At 37.2% G+C, this 25,154-nt stretch overlaps 2 protein-coding genes across 2 annotated transcripts in view; both read right to left on the bottom strand.

Moving 5' to 3' along the window:
* Positions 1-588: 588 nt before the first annotated feature.
* On the bottom strand, positions 589-9,819 carry LOC121318303 (protein Wnt-16-like). The gene is made up of 4 exons (XM_041254820.1): positions 9,510-9,819; positions 9,096-9,322; positions 3,525-3,811; positions 589-1,711 (listed from the first exon to the last, which is right to left on the bottom strand). The coding sequence occupies exons 1-4, from the start codon at positions 9,599-9,601 to the stop codon at positions 1,247-1,249; spliced, it is 1,071 nt and encodes a 356-aa protein (XP_041110754.1). The 5' UTR covers positions 9,602-9,819; the 3' UTR covers positions 589-1,246.
* Positions 9,820-17,157: 7,338 nt separating this feature from the next.
* Positions 17,158-25,154, bottom strand: part of LOC121319021 (cadherin-like and PC-esterase domain-containing protein 1) — a 74,411-nt gene continuing 66,414 nt past the window's right edge. Inside the window, exons 18-19 of the mRNA XM_041256250.1 lie at positions 20,142-20,288; positions 17,158-18,488 (exon numbers count right to left, since the gene is read on the bottom strand). Coding sequence (XP_041112184.1) covers positions 18,267-18,488; positions 20,142-20,288 — 369 coding nt within the window. The 3' untranslated portion in view covers positions 17,158-18,266. The remainder of the gene's footprint in view (positions 18,489-20,141; positions 20,289-25,154) is intronic.

Genomic DNA, 25,154 nt, shown 5'->3' with positions numbered 1-25,154 from the left:
TAAACAAATCAAATAAAATACATAAACTAAGTAAAGACAGACAATATTTAAAAAAGAACTGAGAGCTATGTAATAAAGCTATAAAAATACAGAAATGGGATATTCCCTGGGATTTAAATTGTACATGATGCACACAACAACTGCAAGCCTTTTTACAAATGTTGCATAATTTAAATATTTACAAAATATAAACAATTTGTGTACTTATAAAATACTACTTCCACTTTTAAACACAGAACCATTCTTTCTTATTTGTGTTATTTGAAGCAATAAAGTCAACCCCTGATGAACCTTCTTTCTGAATAGTTCCAGAGAGAAGTTAAAATGTTTATTATTTATCATTTAAACAAAACCTGTCTGGTGGAAAATGTAACCATTTATGGTTAAAAATTTCATTTTCCCTGTTACATACGCATGTTTTATCAATCACAATTTTTTAAAAATCCCTATCTTAAATTTTGTCTGTTTTGGCCATTTAATTCATGCAGTTTGAAATGTAATTTTGTGAAAGTCTTGTATAAATTGGCATTTGTTTTCTTTTAACACTGAAAATCTAACTACATTTCTTATGGCAATACATTATTTTTATATTTTTTTTTTAAAATATATCTCAGTTACAATTAAAACAAATACTCTTTTTTTAAAAAATATAATAATTAAGGCATATTCTATAATATAGTGAAGTACTATATTATGGACTTTTTAAAGAAACTATTTTTGTCTTCATTCTGTTTGGATATTCTTGCTTTTGCCCAACGGTTGGTTTTGTTTTACAAAACCTTTTTTTTTAAATCTCTTTTGCTCTGCTGTGGTCCCCGTTTCCTTTGCATCCCCCTCTGTGTAACTTCAGTGAATAATAATACTTAATGCATGTTGAAATTACTTTTTTAAATTTGTGTAATTATTTTGTCCTTATTTGTTTTTGGAGGCATATGCAGTCAGCCATTTTGTTTTCAACAAACTGCCAGTCTTGATTCCTTGCGGGTTGTTTTATGTAACTGTTCTTTGCGTTGGATACCTCTTGTGGCTGTGGTGGTGCGTTACCTCTCCAGATCACAGTGATGTTTTATTTAGTGTTTCCTTGTTTTAGTGTTTCCTTGTATTATGCTTCTGTGCATCTTTTGCAAATGGTTGCTAATTTTCCTGAGTTTACGTCAGAAAGACTCATGACCTTCTTTTTATTCTGTTCCATCCCCATGTTTGGTTCTGTTCTAATAGTTAATAACTGTGCCTGGGTGTCAGGCTGCTATTTGCAGGTGTGCACGTCAGTTATGCTTTCACACCGTCTGCAGCGCACGTAGCAACACCACACAAATTTGCACTCGCACCTCTCCACGTGTCTGACCACGTGAGTATTGTAACCCTGGCCACAGCACAGCAGATTACACCCACCTGGCCCAGTGGAAGTGCGGTTACACTCTCTACCACGAGTCCCAGCAATTCCTAACTTCTTGTCTTCAAGACAGTAGTTCGGGGACTTGTTCACGTAGATCAGCTCTTCCTTGCTGATGGGTACTCTGCGGTGGTCCTTCTCTTTCCTCCGCACCTTCTTTTTTGACCTGTCGAGGACCTGAATGCTGTTTTCATATCTGTCCTTCAGGAAACGACCAACCCTCTCAAAAGAGGACATGGTTTTCCAACAGGTCTTCACTGCACAAGACCCAGACACTCCATGGCAGCGACAGTCAGTAGACATCATCTTCCCAATGGCCTGAGGAAGGAGAGAAGTATTTTACTCTGGGGGGGGGGGGGGGGATTCTACGTAACAAGATAAATGCTTGTGCTTATCAAAACCACAACAAAAGCCAATCCCCAATAATGATTAACTTCATAAAAAAAAGTATTATTATTATTAATATTATTAATAATAATCAGTGATTGCAAATGCAGAAATGTTTTTAGGACTTTGTCAGAATCTCTATGTTTTGATGTTTGTGTTGTATTTTGTTTTCTACCACAGATACAGCTTTAAAGGAGGTTATTGCTTATTCCAGTGACTGCAAAAAATAGTGTGTACCCCACTAAGCAAGAAAGCTCCCATACAATGCATGCAGTGTGAATCCAGTGTGGAAAACTAGTATGCCTGTGCAATAGTGCATGAACACTGATAGGCACTAACGCTGACTTCTTTTTTCTTGCCCCGCTGCTGTTATCTTGTTAGGTTTTAACTGTATTGTAAACTAAACCCAGAGTTCACCCTCCTCTGACTCAGGTGTGACATTTGCTTTAGGAAGACCTATTGGAGTTTCTGTCACATTAGTGTCACTTTGTGTCAAGATGTCCTGTGTATTTTCCACAGAAGTTATTAGACAGACTGTGGGGGCTCTTTCCACAAAACTTACCTTAAAATTAGAGGGTTATTTTAAAACTGGATAATAATAGTGCAACAGGGTGCATCTGCTGGCTAAACCATTATACTACACACTTTTAAGAAATATTTGACATAAATTATTTTAAATCAGATTATTTGACAGATTCCTGGCATTCAATGTGCCTGCAAGGTTTTTGCCCAATACTTACCTTGCCTACAATCCAAGACCTATCAAGTATGTCAAAAGCGTACATTAAAATACTTTCTTCTTGTACTTTTCTATATTGATTTTTTATCCACCTAAGGCAAACATTTTGCACTGTCTTGGATTGTACTGGCATATAATTTAATATATTAAGCCATTTAGACTTATTCTGTTTAGTGACATTTTTGTCTATTTTGGTATCTAAAAAAATAACAGGGATACAACCAACAAGCCTTTGAACTGAGGCCCTGATGCCTAAGGGAAGAATACACATTTAGTAACTGCCTTTCACTTTAACTCTAATGAGTGAATCCATTAGAATAGTGACTGTTTACTGAGCCCTACTTCATAAAATAGCTGTGCCTATAATATCACAAGTCTCAAGCACCTTGAGAGCTACAAAAACATCTGTTTAACACAATATTTTAAAACAAACAGAAAGGTCCAATTTACCTGCAGCATACTAGTAAGTTGCATGGTGTGTTTTGATAGCCTTAGTGGAACTACTCTGTCTACCAGTGTGACATGGGAACTGTTTCTATACATAGAGAAACTGCGAAGTATAAGCAAAGAAAAGTTAAACATTTAAAATGAGTTAAGGTGCTCCTGACTAATGTGTTCTTTTTCAATATCCATCAATATTCTAATAACTTGAATTTATAACGTAGGCAAACGTAAAACACAGTATGCAAAACATAGAATATTCTGTAGTCTATTTGTGGTTTTTCAGTGACACACATAAACCAGTTACAGAGTTCCTGGATTAAGATCTATGTAAAAAGGTATTACATTTACATTTAAACAAATTAGCGTGGATTTCAATTAAATCCTAGGAATTTCTTATTTGTGTTATTATTATTATTATTATTATTATTATTATTATTATTATTATTATTACTGCTGTGTATAACATATACTGGTGGCTGTAGTTGACTCTAGTTTCTAAATTAGAAAGCATTTGATGCACGCAACGAGAACTGGTATTGCTATGTTCTGAACTCTCCTTACCTGCCTGCCAGCCTCGCTGTTGTGTAGATTCATGGTTAAAAGGGCACCTCCCCCTTTGACAGAGATGTTCTTCACCGTGTTGTCAATAAACTTCCTGCTGAACCCCATTCCATACTGGATGTGATCGGAGCAGCCCCCCCAGTGCCAGCCCTCACTGGGCGAGCCCCCTCCTTGCAGGCTGGTATCACATGAGCACTCGGTCATATTTCCTGCGCTGCATGAGCGGGTCACCGCATGCACCAGGCCTGCTGCAGTCACTGCGTAAATAAATGCAGACTCCTTTGTTCCTGGAAATTATTAAAGCAGAAGGTTTTTTTTTTTTAATAATCGCATCCATTGGTGGCTGTATGTCTCTCCACTCCACAACTCTGTCTGCTTTAAGACAGGCTTTTTATTTCAGCAATGTATGCAAACCAGCTTTCACAGGCAGTATTTTGTTGAGACTGGTTGAAACAAATCAGTATTGTTCAAACACTATAAAAAGTGCATTACTTTTATTTTTTTTAACAACATTTCCAAATTATAACATAGAGCTTTCTGTTATGTATGTTTTATATATATATATATATATATATATATATATATACCGAGCATCAAAAGAAACTTATCACTATTATAACTATCAAAAAAAATAAGTTATATAAATGATGGATAATTTGAATAAAGCAATAAAGAAAATCACTGGAAAAAAAAAATATGCCATGTCTGTCAAGACAGCAGCGCCTTCATGCAATCGGCATGTTGGAGGCTGGACTAGGGCACCGTACTGTGGCTCGTCGTCTTGGGCGCTCACAGCCAGCAATTTCAAACCTGGCGAGATGGTATAACCTGCCCAAGATTGACAGATCATTTTACAGCATCTTCATGGTGTCGGCACAATATAAAGTCACTGCACCTGCTCTAAAACAGAGTTTGTCATTTTTCGATCACATCTAGTGAATTTTATCCAAATATTAGTGATAAGTTTCTTTTGATTTTCAGTGTGTGTATGTGTATATGTATGTATATATTGGTGCCTATAGAAAGTCTACAACCCCTTGAACTTTTTTCACATTTTGTTGTGTCAGTGCCTCAGTTTCATTCATTTTTTTCCCACGTATCTACACACTATACTCCACACTGTTAAGGGGAAAAATGTTTTTATTGAGAAAAATATAAAACTACAAAATCATAATTGGATAAGTCTCCACCCCTCCTGAGTTAATACTTGGTGGAAGCACCTTTGGCAGCAATTACAGCTATGAGTCTGTTGGGATAGGTCTCTACCAACTTTGCACATCTAGATTTGGCAATATTTGACCATTCTTCTTTACAAAACTGTTCAAGCTCTGTTACATTCCTTGAGGAGCGTTGATGGACAGGAATCTTCAAGTCATGCCACAAATTTTCGATTGGATTTAGGTCATGGCTCTGACTGGGCCACTCAAGGACATTTACCTTTTTGTTCCTTAGCCACTCCAGCGTAGCTTTGGCTGTGTGCTTTGGGTCGTTGTCATGCTGAAAGGTGAACTTCCGTCCCAGTTTCAGCTGTCTTGCAGAGGGCAGCAGGTTTTCCTCAAGGACTTCTCTGTACTTTGCTCCATTCATTTTCCCTTCTATTCTGACAAGTGCCCCAGTCCCTGCCGATGAGAAACAATCCTATAACGTGATGCTGCCATCACCATGCTTCACAGTAGGGATGGTGTTCTTTGGGTGATGCGCTGTGTTCGGTTTGCGCCAAAGATAACGCTTTGCATTTAGGCCAAAAAGTTCAATTTTAGTTTCGTCAGACCACAAAACTTCTTGCCACATGGCTACAGAATCTCCTGAATGTTTTTTGCATACTTCAAACAGGATTCATGGTGGGCTTTCTTGAGTAATGGCTTCCTTCTTGAATTACACCATTTGTGGAGTGCTTGGGATATTGTTGTCACCTACACACTTTGACTAGTCTTGGCCATAAAAGCCTGTAGCTCTTTCAAAGTTGCCATTGGCCTCTTGGTAGCCTCTCTGATCAGTCTCCTTCTTGCTCGGTCATCCAGTTTGGAGGGGCGGTCTGATCTAGGCAGGGTCTTGGTGGTTCCATACACCTCCCACTCTTTAATAATCGTCTTGACCGTGCTCCAAGGGATATTCGCGGCCTTTGATAGTTTGTTATACCCATCCCCTGATCTGTGCCTTTCAACAACTTTGTCCCGGAGTTCTTTTGAAAGTGCCTTGGTGCTCATGGTTTAGTCTTTGCTTTGAAATGCACCACCCAGCAGAGGAAACAAACAGGAACTGCTGAATTTATCGTGAAATCATCTGAATCACTACAATTTAACACAGGCGATTGGTTTAATCTGAGTTAATTTAGGGTTGCTATTACAAGGGGGGGGGGGGCACTTATCCAAACAAGCTATTTCAATTTTTATTTTTAATTAATTTTCTACAAATTTCTAGAATATTTTTTTCACTTGGAAGTTGGGGGGTAGGATGTATAGATAAATTTAAATATATATATATTTTTAAATGCATTTTAATTCCAGGCTGTAAGGCAACAAAAGGTGAAAATTTTGAAAGGGGGTGTAGACTTTCTATAGACACTGTATGTATGTATATGTATATATATATATATATATATATATATATATATATATATATATATATATATATATATATATATATAATTTTTTTTTTTATATATATATATATCTAATATATAATCTAATTTCAATTTTTAATTATAAATGGGAAGTTCTATTCATTTACCCTATAAATAAATGGGAAATTTATATATAAGTATATATATATAGATATATACACCTACAAATAACACACCACACACACACACACACACACATGTATAAGTTAAATATCTCAGGTTAAGGGACAATATGAAAATAAAAGTCATTTAAGAGTAAAACAGAAGTATGAAACAAAGGAAATTACAGAAAGTGGGATATTAACACGACAAATAATGCATGTCTTATAAGTACAGCACAGTGGAAAATTGAGCCCCACGGTTTCATGCCAAAACTCTATTCATTTCACAGTTTTGGCATGAAACTGTGTCGCTCTATTTGCCACTGTGCTGTACTTATAAGACATGAATTACTTGTTATTTGGCATTACTTCCTTTAATCATTATAGATATCATTTAATTTTAGTGGCTGATTGTGCACCAGCATGATTGTAAAATTAACCATTATGTTTTTTAACTATTAGCTTAAAATATGCTTGCAACAATTCATCATGGATTACACTTATTTCCATAATGATAGCAAAAAAATGTATAATTGTCATTCGGTTTCTGTGATCATTTCTGAATTAAGTTTTGTTTTTAAGTGTTGAATTGAGCAGTTCCAAACTGTGTTCAAACCTACTTAATCTGTAAACCCTACAATATCTAAAGCACAGGCACTGGTATTGTTACAAGGATGAATACAACTGCTTTATTGCCATGCTGGTGTAATGAACCAAGGCAAGTCCATAAACACCTACTGTAGGTGGTCCACATCCTGTAAAAAATAAAGGTTGGATTCACTGTTGTAGCATTACAGAAAAATGAAACCATATTTTAAATGGCAGTATACAGCAAAATAAACTATTCTCTGTGAACTTTGGCTCGATTCTTATCTTTCGAATCTGTCCCAAAATTGTCTTCCTTCTCAGCCTTTTATTGTTTTATTATTTTTTGTCATACTTTCATATCTATTATTACTCTAGCATTGTATGCTTTAAATTGCTTAATGAATTCAATTAAATAAAAATAGCACATCAAATTACTAAATGGTGGTGTACACAAAAAAGAAATCTTTACATTTCATTAAAAAAAAAAAAAAAAAAAAATTTATGCAGGACCTGAAAGACATTATTTTCATCATGATTTCAGACGATAACTTATATAGTTAATTTTTGTATATTAAAATGCAATTTCAGTGAACATCATTTTTATTTACACTAAAACGAGGAATAAACTTATTTGTAATATGATTATATATATATATATATATATATATATATATATATATATATATATATATATATATATCTAATATACACACACACACACACACACACACACACACACACACACACACACACATACAAATATACACAATATATATGTTTCAAAGTTTCTCTAGCCCGGGACCATTGATAAACCTGGTAACCACAGCCAGGAAAATTTAATGCCACCTATAAATGTTCCTACCTGGTCTACTGGCGCATGCCCAGGACATTTTCACCCATGTACCAAATGTTTTGTAAAGTTACATTTGACCCCACATGTAAAAGTTTTATATTAAATATAGACAGTTGGTGGTAAAAGTGTACTATAGAGCGACTATATATGTTTTTTTAAATAAATAAAATAATAATAATAATAATAAAGCAAAAGATAAAAAGGCAACAATATGCTGACTGCAAATTTTGTATTGAAGCGTAGCGTTTACTTGACACCATAAGTAACCCTTAAGTACACCTTTGTAAAATTGTTTTGCGAATATATTATTATTATTATTATTATTATTATTATTATTATTATTATTATTATTATTATTATTATTCCCGTCCTGGTTTAAATTCTAGACATGTTGTTGATATGAACTTTGAATAAGTTGAATTGTTACAAACACCCCCCCCCCCCCCCCCCCCCCCCCCCCCCCCCCCCCCCAAAAAAAAAAAAAAAAAAACAAAACAAAACAAAAACAAAACAAAAAATAAACAAACAACAACAACAACAACAACAACAACAAAACAAATTTTTATAGCTACATATAGCATTTTGGTACAGGTAGATTTGGACAAAGTAGCAAAATGTGACGTTTTGTACATGTCATATTTTGCTACGGGTAGCAATTTTTAACAAAGTAGCTAAAATTGACGTTACACCGGTAAGTGGTGTAACAAGCACCCGCGTTATCAGGTTATTTATACTTTGGATCACAATGTAAAAATGTTGAATTTAGCAATAAAAACGACATCGTATGCTAACACTATATGGGTTGTAGGTGCATATCAAAACTACTATAACCCTACATTTTAAATATGTTCGCTGATCCCTTCTTCAAAACAGATATTTGACCACAGCAAGCTGGTTTGCAGTGATAGCAAAATCAAAGCAGATGTGAGCATTCTTAATAGACAACACAATGCGGATTCCACTGCTGTTCTCTAAATTAAAAATCAGTATAACTCCTAAACAGAAAATGTAGTTCAATTACTGAAGTTGGAGAATTCTTAAACTAAATCGGGTAAATAAGTAGAAAACTCCCTGGGGTACAGTAATAATAATTTACTCGGCTACTACTAAAATTTTAATTGTTTTCCAAACACTATTTGCTGCATACATGTATAGGCTACTGCACCTAAACGCACTGGCTCTCTTGTTACATTCAATAATGCGCATGGACTAAAATTAATATAACGCAAATCCAAAACTATCATGGGTTTGTTTACACACACACACACATCCTGAGGATTTCATAAACATGTTTCTCAGATTTGCCAATCCATCACAATGAGCTTTGAGGCAGTTAACGTATTGAAAGTCACACTCGTATTTCCCACACTCTCTTAATCTATACGCTGAAATGTATAATTACTTACCGCTTGTAAGTTCGTATCCGAATACCGACTGATCTGATGTCGTGGAGCAGTTCCACCTCTCGTTTTTGAACTGACTCTGGCACTCGTGTATCGCCAGCCGAGCTCCCTCTTTGATGCTGGGCAAAAGATACGGTTTTCTTTTGCAAAGATCTTTCTGTTTATTTGTCAGAGGTAGATTTGCACATCCCAGCTTTTCAGGGATTCCTAGGGATGTAATTCCCAGCCACCTGTAAAACAAAATGTTTTATTAGTATTATTTTACATAATAATAATAATAATAATAATAATAATAATAATAATAATAATAATAATAATAATAATATAATGGCACTTAAGGAAATACCAACATTTTCATTATGTTAGAAGTTTCACTGTTATGTTAAAACTGGTACGAATGAACCACACTATACTTACGCCCAGCTTCCTTTGGAATAGGGAAAAGCAGATAGACTCAAAATCAAGATAACGCAAAGTCGATGTAATCCAAAAGCAGTTTTTTTCTCCATTGCCAAAACATTTATAATTCAGCATCAGTTTAGTTTGTACCCAGTCTAAAACCTGTTACAGATTACAAATAGCAGCCTGTGACTGCTTCAGTCCAAAAATGTGACAGGCATCTTGCGAACACCCCTTGGAACGCAAATAAGATCAGTGAGCGCTGATAGATTTCAAAACTGCATGAGAGGAGATGAGCAGTACGATTCGTTTTTTTTGTTATTGATATTCTCTAGATTAGAAACATTCAGTTTGATCTTCACCTTTGCCTGAGAGAGCTTTCCTATAATAGGCTATACCATGCCCAGCTTCTGATTGGTTAGGCGCACGGGTAATGTGCAATAGATATTATACAACTGAAAATGGATTGGCTAGGAGTTCAGGGCTTTGTTTTAAAGGTGGTACTGCAGTGGACTAGGGGAATATCACTGTCAAGATTACTAAAATAACAGCCTATTTGGAACTGGCACAAGAAATTTTGCTGATTAAATAGTAGATTGTTACAAAGTATTGACCGACATTTTACAGAAAACCTGTAATCTTCGAACAACAGTAACGTACTAAAGTTAAACAGCATAGCAAGTTTCCAAAGATTTCTGACTGGCAGAATTATGCAATTCATATTTTAGAATATGGAAATACCACTTTCTATCTATTCTAGTGCCCATGACGAGCACATTTACTCCTTAGTCTTAATGCCAATTATGGGAATTACACGCTCCTTCGCTTTTTGCATATATATATATATATATATATATATATATATATATATATATATATATATATATATATATATATATATATATATATATATATATATATTATTAATCGTATGTAGTATGAAAAACTGTGGTTACTTTTTGACACCAATGAAAGGAGAGATTATTCCTCTTATCTAATCTGTATAGGCTGCTACTGAATATGCGTATAACCATTTTGGTAGAAAATTCAAAGATAATGTCAACAACTGATGTGTGACACTGGATATTTTCTGACCACAAAAAAGAAAAAACCACCAAAATATATATATATATATATAGTTTTGTATTAGTCAGGTCGTTTGTTGATTTTTGCAGCTAATTGATTTTTTTTTTTTCACATTCGTGACCACGTTTATTATTTTGGGTTGTGTAATAAGTGTTTGGATTGCGCTTGGACACAGAATTATGGGATAAATCGTATACATGTGCTAATTGTCAGCTTTCCCCTCGGGTGTAGCAATTGAGCGCACCTGAAGGAGATCAATAGTATGAGACCCGCTATATGTATATATATATATACACCTAAACTCTAAAAGAGATGAGGCCGAGAACCGAAAAAAAAAAATGTATCAAGGAGCAGGAAAGGATGGGCCATTGTGAATCAAGAATCGAGAATTTGGAATCTGGGACCGAGAGGAATGGTCTGATTCCTTGGACTTGCAGTTCGCCAGTCGAAAAAAAGAACTAAAAGCCGAGTGAAGTATAGAGCTGAGAGCGAAAAGAGAACTTATTGGAAACTTATCAAGAGAGTATGCTGTGTTTATGACCTGGAATGCTATTGTGTTTAATTGGTATTAGTAGAAGCCTAAGGAATTAAGTGACATTATCGAGCATATATAAACGCTGCCGACTCCAGTATAGTATTTTAGGTGCTCGCTGTTAAACTAGGGTTAAACTAAAATAAAGACAATAGTTTATGAATCTAGCATTTTTGATTGCATGAACCTACCCAGAAGGTTTGGGAGAGAGTGACAGAGAGAGGACGTGTTGCCCAGCAGACGGGAGCCGGATGCACTGGCGATTATCCCCAAGACTGACCCTGCTCTGGACTGAAATAAGTATTAGTTATTAGGATTACATTAGGATGTGCGATAAAATGCGAAGTGCTCAAGGCTGAGTACGCAGTATTACTGTCTAGAGTTTGGGTGACTGGGGAATTTGGAAAGGATTGATTGTGCTGCGCTACTTGGTCTGTGTGTTAGCGCTCGCTCAAATTCAAAGATGCTTTATTGGCATGCGTAACATCAGCAGAATTGCCAAAGTATTTACAGTATATAACATGTAAAACAACATACCGTACAATAAAACAAGTATTGCTAAAGTTTTGCACAGTGAGATAGAAATAAAAGTATGGAAAATACAGATATTTAAATAACAGTAGATAATATCAATGCAGTGAGATTAGTAATAAAATGAATAGCAGGTAACAGCAGACTATGAACCCCAGTGGTACCTTAGTGCAGAGTGCTAACCCAGTGTACATTGGTATAAATAATTTTTCCTCGTTTTGAGTGTTTGTTTATTATAGTGTAGGAGAAAGTGTATCTCTGTCTAGGCCTCTCCTGTCTCACTGTGACCACACAGCCGATCTTCTCTGGGCAGCTAGGTTTTTTTTTTTATGTCTACCCTTTTCTATGGCCAGGCTGTGGTCACTGAGCCTGTACTTGGTCAGGATCTGTCTCTGCCTTGTATCTTTTACAGTGAAGAGATACTCTGCAAGGGTGTAGTTTCAGTTTAGGACTCGATAACAATCAAGTTTATACTGAGATTTATTTTCGTTGTCCCAGTGTTCCACATAACATACTTTGTTTTATAATTTGGTTGACTCTGCTTGGCAACTGGTTAGTGTTAGTTGGGGTCAGTGCAGTGAGCTTCAGGGCCAACTGGCTGAGGGGATTCTTCTGGGCTAAGCTCTTGGGTTTGCAGGGCCTTGTACTGTAGTGAGTCGGGGGGGGGGGGGGGGGGGGGGGGGGGGGGGGGGGTGTGCAGAGATGCAATCAGAATTTTAGTGCTTTCTTTTGGGTGTGGATGAGCAATTCTGCACGCAGGGTTTCTGTAGGATGCTTGACCCATTTTGTGTAGTTCTGCTGACGAGTGGACCCCATAGCTCACTTCCATAGAGTGTAATGGGCTGGACGACGCTGTCAAATTTTGGACCAGATTCTAATGGTTATATTTATTTTATATAGCCATTTTTTGATGGCATAGAAAGCTCTGCAAGCTTTTTTCTTGTAATGCATTCACTGCCAGGCCAAAGCTCCCTGATGCATTGATTGTTAGTCCAAGGTAACTAATTCAGTGTGTGTCCTAGGGCGGTATTGCCTAGAATAAAGTGGTATCTGTATATCAAACTTTCCCCCTTGCTCTGCTTGGGAGAAATTTATAATCTAAGCCCTCATGCCAAATAGAATCAAATGTTTCTTTAAAATAAATGTAGCATGCATAAATGTTGCCCTTATTTTTTTGGTGGACATGTTTATTAAGGGTGTGTAGGGTGTAAATCTGGTCAGTATTCTGATGTTTTGGTAGAAACCCAATCTGACTCTTACTCGGGACATTGTGTTCGGTAGGGAAGGCCAGTATCCAGGCGTTAATGATACTGCAGAACACCTTCCCCAGGTTACTGCTCACACAGATGCCCCGGTAGTTGTTGTGGTCGAATTTGTCTCCATTCTTGTAAATTGGGGATACAAGCCCTTGGTTCCAGATGTCAGGGAAACCACCTGTGTTCAGTACATCTTTCTTTCTGTCTGGGGGGTGCAGCAGCACTGACAAGGGGTGTGTCCAAATACTGAGTGCGGGTCCTGCACTTGTTTCTAGGTGTTTTAAACCTGGACTGATTGAGCTGGTCCAGACATCTTATTATTGTTGGATGGTCCATTATGGAGATATTGATTTACAACTGAAGTTGTGAGGCAGGAGTGATTTTAGTGCGTACTGTTTACTTTATAAAAAAATAAACTTTTGTATTTTTGTACTTGCCTGGTCTGGCTGCTTTAATCCCTTTGTGTGGTCCTTGGTGGTATCCTGGAATATAGAATTACCTGTGCATATGTAAAGGGGGAAAAACTGGAAATAAAGTATACTTACCATGGGGAGGTTGACAAGTACAAATTGCACAGTAAAAATGTCAGTTCTCGTTGCGGAGTCTAACTATAGGTAAACCTTTTAAATATATCAGCAATCCTTCGAAAGCAGCTCTTCAATTTCGCCCTGTTGTGTATGAACAAATTCAATATTATCTGGATTTCGAAATGTACATCAGAGTTCTGGTCTTTTTTGTAAAGTTTTCTGAATAAAGTAATTCTGATTTTATAAGTCATGAATGTGTATATTCACACACACACACACACACACACACACACACACACACATATATAAATTAAGAATGCTGTTATTGAATTACTATGTGTAATATAAAAACCGAAACGTGTAGTTCCCTTTCAATTCAAAGACAGGTCTGGTATTTACTGAGCATTTTATGTCAGAGCTGCAGATAGGCCCCTCCTGGGAGTGATGTCCTCAGTCCCGCCTACCAAGAGAATATGTAGTCCCTCCATGGAGATCATGTTCTCTTTTGTTTATCAGAATCAGGTAGGTATAACGAACCTCTCCAGCTGCATGATTGAGTCTTTGAAAAGATCTCTTACTTTGAGTTTCTCTGCTAATTCCCCTGCAATTTTATTTATTAGTCGGCTTGCCACTTCCCATGAATCGGAAACTCTGCTTGTGAGGACTGAGCTGAAACGCTGCACAACAGCACTATCTCTCCCTCCCTCTCTCTCTCTCTCTCTCTCTCTCTCTCTCTCTCTCTCTCTCTCTCTCTCTTTTTCACCCCAAGCATCAAAAGAAACTCTATTATAGAAAATCACTATTCTAACACTTATTTTCAAAAAGAAGTAAGGTATATAAATGATGGACATTGACAATGTCTTTTTAATCGCTCGATCATTCATCCTTGAACATGACACGCTTGAGTGACTATTACTAAAGCATTTGCACTTAATTAGTGAGACAGTTTATTGGACACTGGATATGGAGTGATTTCCACTGTTGACTTGCAAGCTTGAATAAAAGCAATATATAAAGAAAATCGCAGAAAAAAAAAAACAATATTCCACATCTGTCAAGAGAGCAGCACCTTTGTGCAATCGGCATGTTGGACGCTGGACTAGAGCAGCGTACTCTGGCTCGCCGTCTTCAGTGCTCACAGCCAGCAATTTAAAACCTGGTGAGACGGTATAACCAGACACCCCTGTCAATGAAGGGCCATGAACTGGGAGACCAAAAGTCACAACACCTGCCCAAGATCGACAGATCATTTTGCAACATCTTTGGTGTCAATTGAGTAATTTTTAGATCACATCTAGTGAATTTTATCCAAATGTAAGTGATCCATTTCTTTTGATGCTCCGTGTGTGTGTATATATGAGTTGACACCGTTGGGCTGACTTGGCCTGACACACTCGGTGTGTCCGGCCTAAAAAAAATTCTCTACCCTTCAGCGTCTGCTGTGTGTGTGTGTGTGTTTTTTTTCCCAAAACGTGTGCTTCTTCCTCTGGGTCTAATTCAGCCCACTGTAGAGTAGACTCATATTGACCACCTTGGTGCCTAGGTCTTAAATTTCTTTTTCTGTATTCTGTCTGAAGGCTGTGCTTCACTCCGCTGTAAGCTATGTGCAACTCCGGTTATGTGACTACATGCGGTCCAGACTAGACACCTGGCCCAGTAACCTCGGTGCTTGCACCCCTGGTGCTTGGTGCCATCAGTGCTTCGTCGCCCTCGGTGCCTCTGCGCCTCAGTACTTAGATGCTTTCTGCATCGGTGCACTCGATGCATCATTACCTTACAGCTTCAACAACTTGGTGCTTTGGCGCCCTTGGCGCTTAGATGCTCCCTGCATCAGTGCCCTTGGTGCATAGGTACCTCTGAGTCTTTGTGCCTTGGTGCTTCACCACCCTTGGTGCTCTAGAGCCTCAACGACTTGGTGATTCGGCACCCTCAGTGCTTGAATGCTCCTTGCATCAGTGCCCTTGGTGCCTCGGTGCCCCAGAGCCTGTGCTTCGGCACCTTTGGTGCTCAAACGCTCCCTGCATCGGTGCTCTCAGAGCCTCGGTGCCCATGGACCTTGGTGCATCGATGCTTATGCACCCCTATTGCCTAGATGCTCCGTGCATCATGGCTATACCCCAGCGTGTCATGATGTCTAAGTTTCAACCTTGCACGTCCTGTGGAGGGATGCTTAGAGTAGCAGTAGCAGGCCAAGGATATCTCCTAGAGTACCTGGTACCTCTTGCTCCTGCCTTAGTTCCGACCCAACCCTCACTGGCCGTTGCAGATGTCTAAGAGCGAGATGAGGCGAGGAGGACACAACGCGATCTTGATTGTGACTTCCTGGGATTGGACTCTTTAGTGCACTCTGTGTGTGTGTGTGTGTAGGGGGTATGTCTTACTTTATGCTGAAAGCATGAACTAATTTAAATGTGGAAACATTTGTTAAATATTTTGCATATTTTGTGAATTATCTATATGCATAATTTGTATGTATTAAAATTTGTGTTTGTATAATTGTCTGTATTATAAAGCTTTTTAACAATTTAGTACAATTCTTTGCCAAGCATTTGAACAAGTCTTCAATGGTGAAATTTAGCATTAGTTAAGCAATGTTTAAATGGGTGAAAAAGCGTAAACGTGTCCCCGAGTGTGTGTGTGATCAAAGAAAACACATGTGTTACATCTGTAAGGGAAGAACACCACAGTATATTCAATTGTTCTAAACAACAAGAAATTAAACTTCCAACAGTGCTTATTACTGTATTTAGTCTTTCTGTCTCTAACAATATGTAATTTTAATGGCAATTAGATCCACCACTATATTATAGATTAGTGGTCCTCCAAGTAATTTTTGGTACGGGCATAAATCGATCTTACTTGGCTGTTTGCGGGCGCGCTCACTATTGCATAGGTTCTTATCTTACACACTACCTTCTCGCAACATGTACTAGATAGATAGATGATACATAGAGGAGAGGATAGATAGCATCTCAGTTTCAATTTGGCAAATTTGTCAACACTACTGTTTTAAAGATCGCTCATCTCCAGTACAATTATTCAGAGAAAGTGGATTTGTACTAAATAGATATACTACAGTGTTTCCCTAATCTGGTGAAATAAAAAAAGAGATAGAAAATTAAATTCTAAATACTGAAATGTATAATTTTCCCAATAACAGTCGGCGAAATTCAGTGCTTACTCGGCATATTAACTCCCCACCTCTGCTCACGAATGATTGGACAGCTGTCAGATCTTTCACTTTCCCACTGGCTACTCACTCGCCTTCAATATTCATGCAGAATACCATGAACGGCCTCTGCGTGATTACAACTGGACAGCGGCGTAAAACTTGGCAGATATTTGACTCACCTATTGGTTAAACTTACAGTTAGTACCTGCACGTGAAACAGACACAGTTTATGTCCCACCCAGCTAACTTATGATTGGGTTGCTGCAGAGACATTGCAGCTATTCAATTGGTTTATCGTATCGCAGAGACACTTCAGGGGAAAAAAAAAAAAGAGTACGTACAATCACAGCATAAGCGAGCAGCGCTGTCAACAGACTGCTGTGGCGCTTTTGTTAAAAAGTGTTTTAAAGCTTTCTTTATTTTCCCACACTACGATCCGCCATGAATGTGTTCACGACCCATAATTTAAGAACAGCTGCCGCTGGCAAGATGGCCTGGCTTTGTGGCCATATAGATCAATTAAACAGACCACACTGTTTTGACTTTGGGTGTATTTAGAAGATAAAACTTTGACTACTTATAAAGTACTTTATTTCAAAACAATTACTTTTGAGTGCAGATCCTAGAGAATACTCAAAATGTATTTCATACAGCACATTCATTTTCTCAAAGATGTGTAGCAATATAAAAATACAATACTGAACAAGAGCAAAAGGGTCAAACTTCAATTTAAAGGCTTTAAGTTTGTTTCAATGCAAGAATGTGATACATATTATTGCTTCAGATATGAATCTTAATTCTAGTTACAATGTATCATAAACACTTGAAATAAAAAAAAAAAATAGAATGAGTTAAATTCTAAATTCAACAATTGCTCTCTCCATGTCACAAATATAAAAACAGGGCAAATCCTTGAAGTTTACAGAATGGCATTAAACCTTGGCATTAAATGCATTTATCATATTACCAAAAATTTAATTTTAACAACATACAAAATATATACTTCAATGGCCCAAAAATATGTGCTTTGAAAAAATCTGTATAAAAAAATATAACACTATTTTTGCACATTTAAAAATACATTAGGCTTTTGGCATAAGACTTTGGCTTGAAATTAGAAGGAAAATGTATGAACTCAATGAGGTACAGTATAGAAACTTTAGCAGAAAGGTTATCTGATTTGCTGCACCTTTTAAACCATCAATAGATTAGTTTAGCAGAAGGTCATCACTCGGATTAGTGAAAGATGTAACCGTCCTTAAGTCATAAAAACCCATAACTACTTTACAGGACATATCAAATCATTCCTTAAACAGAAAAAAACAACTTTTTTATAACCATCTAAAGGTTCTCATAGCAGCTTGATATGGGTCATCAAATCTATCACTGTCTACATCGCTTTGTGTGAAATATTTTGCTTTGTCTACAGCTGTTTTATTCAGTTTTGGCAAGACATCAAGTCACATTGATTTTCTGTCTCTCTCCATCTGCCATTCTGAAACCATAGATCCACAGGGGCACATCTTGATCTCATAAAGCCAAAAAATGTGTCGCATATCTTTGGTTGTGCTGCTTGCAGCCAATCATAGTCGAATGGATCAGAGTCAATGTGGTTCTTGGACTGATCTTGAGGGAAGCAGACAGTCAGAGAGAGATATTATCTTACTGTGGTTATGTGCTGGTACGTCTCCTTTTATTCATGCAGACCCTGCTGAGAAGGATTTCGGAGTAAACTTGATTTATTGGACCTTTGACATGATAAAGCGAGTTAGAAATGGACAAGCAGTCTTTCAGTCCTGGTAGCTTGCTGTTACTGCTGAAACCTTTCCCAGAGTGTCTGGAGAGCTTCATTTTTCTGTGAATAGTCTCTTCAGAAAATGTAAGCTTCCCTACCTGCACAAAAACAAACACATAATTAATGATATGAAATGTGCTTTGGTCAGTGAACATTAATAGTTTGGACTTTAAAAAAAAAAAAAAAAAAATGCATCATAGACTTGTAGCAGGAGGTTTTATAGATTATGTGTAAATTACTGCATATGCATGCGAAAAACTCAACAAGCATAAAAAAGCAGTTAGCAGGTTTTTACAATTCTTTACTATGGTTAGCTATGTCTTTATGTTTTTACCATACATACTGTATATGTTACTTATCCATACCTGACAAATGTTTTGATTAGAAGTATTTTTCGTTATTATTGTTATAGTTATTAGCAGCAGGCAGCAGCTTACACTAAACCTGTTGTACAATGAATTGAAACGTTATGGATACAGTTCCTATATTGAAATTACTTTCCAAGTATACCAAAATAGATATATGTATTTAAAAAAACAAAACTCTGAGGACTTATTATGAATAATTATTTTGAATTATGCAGTGCAAGACAACACGTAGAGTTGGTTCGCTTTTAATGTGCTTACTGTCATTGTAAAATAAAGGTTAGTAAAATTATTATTCTGATTGTGATTATTTTTCAAAGTTCTGACCAGATTTACCTCTGATTTCACTATAATCAGAGTTGACTTTTGTCAGATTTGATTAAATAATTGAAGTCTGACTTGTTTTGTGATGAGTTGACTGGTACCCTTTACCTGCACATTGGTATGCTTTTACCATGGAATATTGTAGCACTCATGTATAAGGTGGTGCAGTCAGGCCAATGCCTTTCACCTCGGAGGGCTGAGGTCACAAGTAAAAAAATAATTTATTCACACTGGGTCCTGGACACTTTGCTTTGTTGAAATGCTACACCTTTCTTAAGCATCAAAAAATATAAATACATGATAAAACAGATAAAGGCTTCAATTTCAAATTTTATTATAGAAACTAGCAGAAACACTTAACAGCTTTCAAATATTTTAACAGTTTCCAGTGTTCTGAATCAGATGGGAGCAAAGAAAAAAGCGGGCTACTTCTTTCCAGATCAATTAGCCACAGTTAAGCCATGATGAATGTTTTTGCTTGCCTGTGGTATCTAATCAATTATTATAGTTTAATGTTTCTGAGATCAAATAACTATATGTACTTCAGAGAAAACATTTGCTATCGACATGCAGTTTCCTCATAATGTCGACCAGAATCTGCATACAAAACCTTGCTAATTACTGATTAAGTAAGACTGATTTACTTGTATTGCATCTCTAAAAGGCTGAGCCCAGTATTGGGTTGTATTATTTTTCACATTTAAAAATACTAGTAATGATTAAAGTCATAGTAAACGTTAAATGACAAACATTAAGATTATGTTGAACATTCAAAATGTCACTGAATTTTATGTTTCTTTTGGTATTTAATACATAAACCCCTGTTGAGTGTTTTATAATTATGGAAGAGCATTTAAAGTGCAGAGCTTGTAGAAATAAACAAATTGGACAAATGATCCTCCTGTTTTTGTCAGTGCAGCTGAATATTAGCAAGACATTCCAGCTGCAGTCAGAGTGAGATTAATACTCGTTATCTTGTGTAGTACCTCACTTTCAAAGTAATCATGAACACAGGTTTTATTCTATTGATTAAGCCTGTCTCAAGAAGAAAGTGTTGCTTACCTCGTGAAAGTGGCAGGCGCATCTTCCCTGAAGGAACTCCTTGTAGCGGCCCATTGTAATACTGAAGGTATCAATGACTTCATAGCCATACTTCTTTGCAGCAATGAGGATTTGGGTATTTTCACTATAAAGATCCTTAACACCATTCTGAAATCAAAACCGGTCGCATTGTCAGTGCTACTTGTTTATATAAAGTAGTGCTTGACAAAAATATATTTTTTGATAAATATTCAAAACATAAGCAGGAATGCCTAATAAAATTGTTATTCATATAATTGTTAGGATATTATAATTAATTTAAAATTATTATTATAAAAAGAGACCTGTAAGTAGGTTTACTTTTAGAAACAGCTATAAAAAAAAAAGGTTTACAGTCCGGGGAAAAACATACAGCATAAAGTGCAATATGGCAAGACAGGTATTGACCCAAGACACTATTGCAACATGCAAAAAACGACATTCAGTTAACAAACGCCACTAATGAAATCTAAAAGCATACATAGATGTGTATATAATGTTAAAGCCTTTGTGTGTTAAATGTTATTAAACCTAAAACACATCTGCAAGCTTTATATTGAGTTAAATATAAAATATCATCAACTTATTTTATGACAAAGGAACAAACTCACATATGCACATGCGCATATAGCAAAATCATTCACTCCAACAGATACAGAATTTATTACCCTTTTTATATACTTTTTCTTTCTTTCTTTTTTTTTTAAACACAGGCTTTGCTTTACATTGTCCATTTGTAAATTCTATTAAATCTGGTTCTAATGGTCAAACATGATCTGGAAGGCAGATTTTTATTTATGTGCATTAAAGGAAATATTTTTTGCATCATTGTTCTCTAAAGCTTAAAGTATTTAACACATTCATGAGGACAAACTGTTTAATCATTATATGTTATGTTATTTTACCAGTTTATTTTAGTTTCTTCTTTCATTGCCTTTTGATATCACTATGTAACACAATTTTTGTTCCTGGGTAGTAAGTGTTATTTCCTAATTGCTTATGCCTCAAAAGTACAGAAAATGGCTATTATTCCCCACAAACTTTGCTTTTGTGACCAGGACAGTGATATTTCAAAATATCACTATTTCCGATGCGAAAACGGGCAAATGTGTGTCTTTTCGTTCACATAAAGTCAGAAAAAAAACAACATATGAATCCAAATTAACATGTATTTACACTAAAGTAATACAAAAATGACTACAAAAGATTTAGAAGTGAGTAGTTTTTCGAGATTTATGATTATACTGTAAATACAGTATAATCGTAAATCTCGAAAAACTGGCGGCCAAGCCTTCTTTGCCAGAGGAGAGAGAGTGGTCTCGAAGGCAGGCTGTTCAGCAGCTTCAGGAACCAGAAAACACATAAGCTAGATTGGCTCGGAGGAACCCACGACAGGCTCTGCGGAGCGGCAGTCATGTAGGAGGAATAGGCTCTTGCGCTGAAGAACCTGGAAAGAAGAGGGAGCTGGAAATAGAGCCCAGTCTCAATTTGAGGAAGATAAAGAGCAGGACCTGCTAAAGAATAAAATGTGTGGCCGGGGGTCCCCTCTGACTCATGCGGTGAGAACCCCCCCTTGGCAGAGGCGTGGATGGTGACGGCCATAGAGGACGGGGAAGTGAGCCTCACTTACCCCCAAAGGTTGGACCCCCTGCCCCCCACAGAATCCCACACCCGTGGGACAAACAATAGTTCATGTGCCAATGACATTTATGAAAGGAGTAAAAGACATACTAGACAAACAAGGGATTTTTTTTTTTTGGACAAATAAATGGGTAGAGTGGAATTGGAATTGTGCCACACAGTGGAGAGGAAAAAAAAAAACCCTACTGGGGGGGAAAACCTCTGGTGGAACCGGTGGATCAGGTAGGCCCCACTCCAGGCATGCTAACAATTTTTTGGTGCGCTGCAGCTATATCGGAAACAGATATGCATATGTATGATTCTACTGCTGAGGAGGACCAGCACACTAGGCACTTAATAAGATGCTGATTGATGTGGGATTTTGCTGCTGAGGTGGCTGCTCCAAAGAAGTGAAGAACTAAGGAGAAAGGCCTGCTTTGGAGATGAGAGGCAAGGTGAGTTGAGAACCAATGTCTTACAACTACTGCATGGGAGGAGCTGGTGAACAGTGGATCAGTCATGAGGAAAGGCTTCTTGCTGTAGATGTATCTAGACATGGAGGTGCAGGGACATAATGGAGAATTAATCTTCAAACTAATCTAAATTGGCCCTGACGAAGTTGATCTGTCTTAAAGATGCAGAGCATAAATAGGAAATGAGAATCTGGAACTAAGGAGATGTCATTGGAATGGATGCCGAGAGAAGGAAAGCTGGAAAGGGATGGGACTGTATATTTGTAACATCTGAGAAATCATAAGCAATCAGTTAAGCACATGACTTCCATGAGGAGATTGTCAAAGGGGTTGAAAAAACCTTTTTGCAAGATTGATATGAGAGACTGTACAATATCCGGAGATATAGGGAGTTGAGATGGGGAAGTAGGAGGGGAGCTCTTGGATATGCCACAGAGCGTCGGGCAGATTGCTGGAATGGCCAGAAGAATCGGAGAGGACACTGACATGAGACGGTAATGAAACTGATTTCCGGAGATGTAAGATTTGACTGTGGAAGCGGAGAGATGTAGATTGTCTTGTGCGTGGAAGATAAAGGCTAGGATCCAGTCTCGATTACATGGAACTGGCTGAATTTGTTTTTTGTGCAGGAGGAGAAAGACGAGCAACCTGTAAAGTAGAATGATCTTGTTGATGGAGCTAGAGCAGCGGACATGTAATTTCTAGTAGATTGTAGAAGGTTGAAGACAGGAGAGCTCACAGGAGTACTAGGTGCTGGTATTGCAGAATTTGGAGAGGTGCTGAAGATGTTGTGGGAACCAACTCCTGAAATCTAGCAATCTGTAGGCGAGAAAGAGAATCAACTGCATTACTATGTGAAATGGGAATGTAACAGGCTTGAATGAAATTAAGACACTGAAATCCAAATGAGGCAATGTAGTAACTGCATTATAGGGGGAGAGAAAGATCTTTCTTTATTGATGATATGAACTCTAGATTTATTGTTGCTAAAGAACGTGATAGATGTTCTTGACCATCGGTGGCCCCCGATGTGAGCCACTGCGACGATGAGATACAGTTCTAGAAGAGCTGTAGCTTTGAGGTGGGGAGAACCATTCAGTCCCTAGGTAATCCCCGAATCCTAAGAATGAAGTGGCAGTAAATAGATTCAAATCAGGAGGAGCTGAAATCAGGTCTTGATAGAATAACGACAGGCTGTTCCAGTGACAAATTAAAGTAGCCCACATCCTAATATGCTTTCTTGCTTCGGCTGGTATATTGATTGGGCGTCAAGAAGACTAGATATGGAATATGTAGATGCGGTCTAGTTTGGATAGGCTCAGCTGAAACAGCTTGGCTTGGAGCGGCACAGATGCAAGCTTTGCGGAGTTGCTGTAAAAGATACAGGGTCCAAATTGCGAGAAGCTGAATGGCCTAGAGCACAAAGTTTTGACATTGGCAGAAAACAAACTGAAAACGCTAGACAGTGAGATGTGGGAGATTCACACTTAAATAGGAAATAGGAAAAGATTGACTGGGAAAGTAGGGTGGAGTCCTGGATCTCGTACCCCGAAAAATGCCTATAGCAGTGATTCTCAAACTTTGTCATAAGAACACAAGAACATAAGAAAGTTTACAAACGAGAGGAGGCCATTCGGCCCATCTTGCTTGTTTGGTTGTTAGTAGCTTGTTGATCCCAGAATCTCATCAAGCAGCTTCTTGAAGGATCCCAGGGTGTCAGCTTCAACAACTATAGTAAGCCTCCCTGAGCTATAAAAAAAAATAATTGCGCCTCCCCAGTTTACTAAAACAATATAACAAACTGAAAATCCTATATGTTGCAAAAAAAATGAATAAAAAAGTGTAAGGGATTTGTTCAATATAGAGCAGAATGAGTTTCAGAAGTATTAATTCAAAAAGAGTACAAATATAAGCAACTAAAATATGTTTTTTTGTCCTGTTAACTTTTTTTTTTTAATCTTAGTGGGTTTTAATGTAACTATAAAATTGCTGCTTTTGTATTATTATGTGTGTACTGTTATTTAAATCTGTTATTTAAATGGTCTGATTATGGCAGTTGTGTGACATGCTATACAAATGTATTGTGGTTTGTTCTTTTTTCTGCTCTGTACAGTGCTTTGAGATACTTTTGTATAAAAAGCGCTATATAAATGCAATAAAGAAATAAAGAAATAAACTCACTGAGCTTCCTCTGAAAATATTTTATGGGTTTAGATACTAAGATAGGGTGCCTTGTTTCGAGATGCCGGCGTAGCTTGCAGGGCTGCATACTGTGGTTTGCCTTTTTGGTTTGGCTTTCGCCAAACTTGCTTTATACTGTGGTTTGGATTTTGCCACATAAAACACATTGAGGCTCGGTGCACTGCTGGACCCGCTCCATGTAAAGCCCAGTTTTAAATATGCTGTGTTTTGTTGGAACCACTGCTTCGGCTTGTGTTGTACGTTTTTCTCCTTGTCACAAAACGATCCACTTCTCATTAAAGCTGTTACTCACTGTAAGCGCACTGCTAATACTGTTTTTAAGTTACTTTTATTAAAAAGCTGGTTATCTCCGCGAACACAACATACTTCCAAAAAGAGGAACCGTGTTAAGCGCACTTTAATACTGTTGAAGCGCAACTGCTAATACGTTGCGCGTGACGTTTAACAAAATTTTAATGGACCCCCCCCATTTAAAATATGTTTTTGTTTAAAAGGGCTTTGTGTTATTTTATTTTAGTTATTTTTAAATAGAATACATTTAAAATATAATTTGTTATTTTTTTCAAAATCATCCAACCTCCAAAAAAAAAAAAAAGGACACACAGTTCGCACCTCCCTTTACACCTTGCCGTGCCTCCCTTTCAACTCTAATAATGTTTATAACCTGCTTTATCACACACAATCACTAGATGCATTATTG

The sequence above is a fragment of the Polyodon spathula genome, chromosome 7, assembly GCF_017654505.1.
Source record: "Polyodon spathula isolate WHYD16114869_AA chromosome 7, ASM1765450v1, whole genome shotgun sequence".
Taxonomy (NCBI): domain Eukaryota; kingdom Metazoa; phylum Chordata; class Actinopteri; order Acipenseriformes; family Polyodontidae; genus Polyodon; species Polyodon spathula.
The sequence above is the reverse complement of the archived record's forward strand: the minus strand, read 5'-3'. Positions and strand labels throughout refer to the sequence as shown.

Excerpts from the sequence above, each read along its gene's own strand:
- LOC121318303 (XM_041254820.1), bottom strand. The coding sequence starts at position 9,601 with ATGGAGAAAAAAACTGCTTTTGGATTACATCGACTTTGCGTTATCTTG. Across the intron at positions 9,323-9,509 it reads TATTCCAAAGGAAGCTGGGC|GTGGCTGGGAATTACATCCC; the intron begins GTAAGTATAGTG and ends TTTGTTTTACAG. Across the intron at positions 3,812-9,095 it reads CGGATACGAACTTACAAGCG|GAACAAAGGAGTCTGCATTT; the intron begins GTAAGTAATTAT and ends AATAATTTCCAG.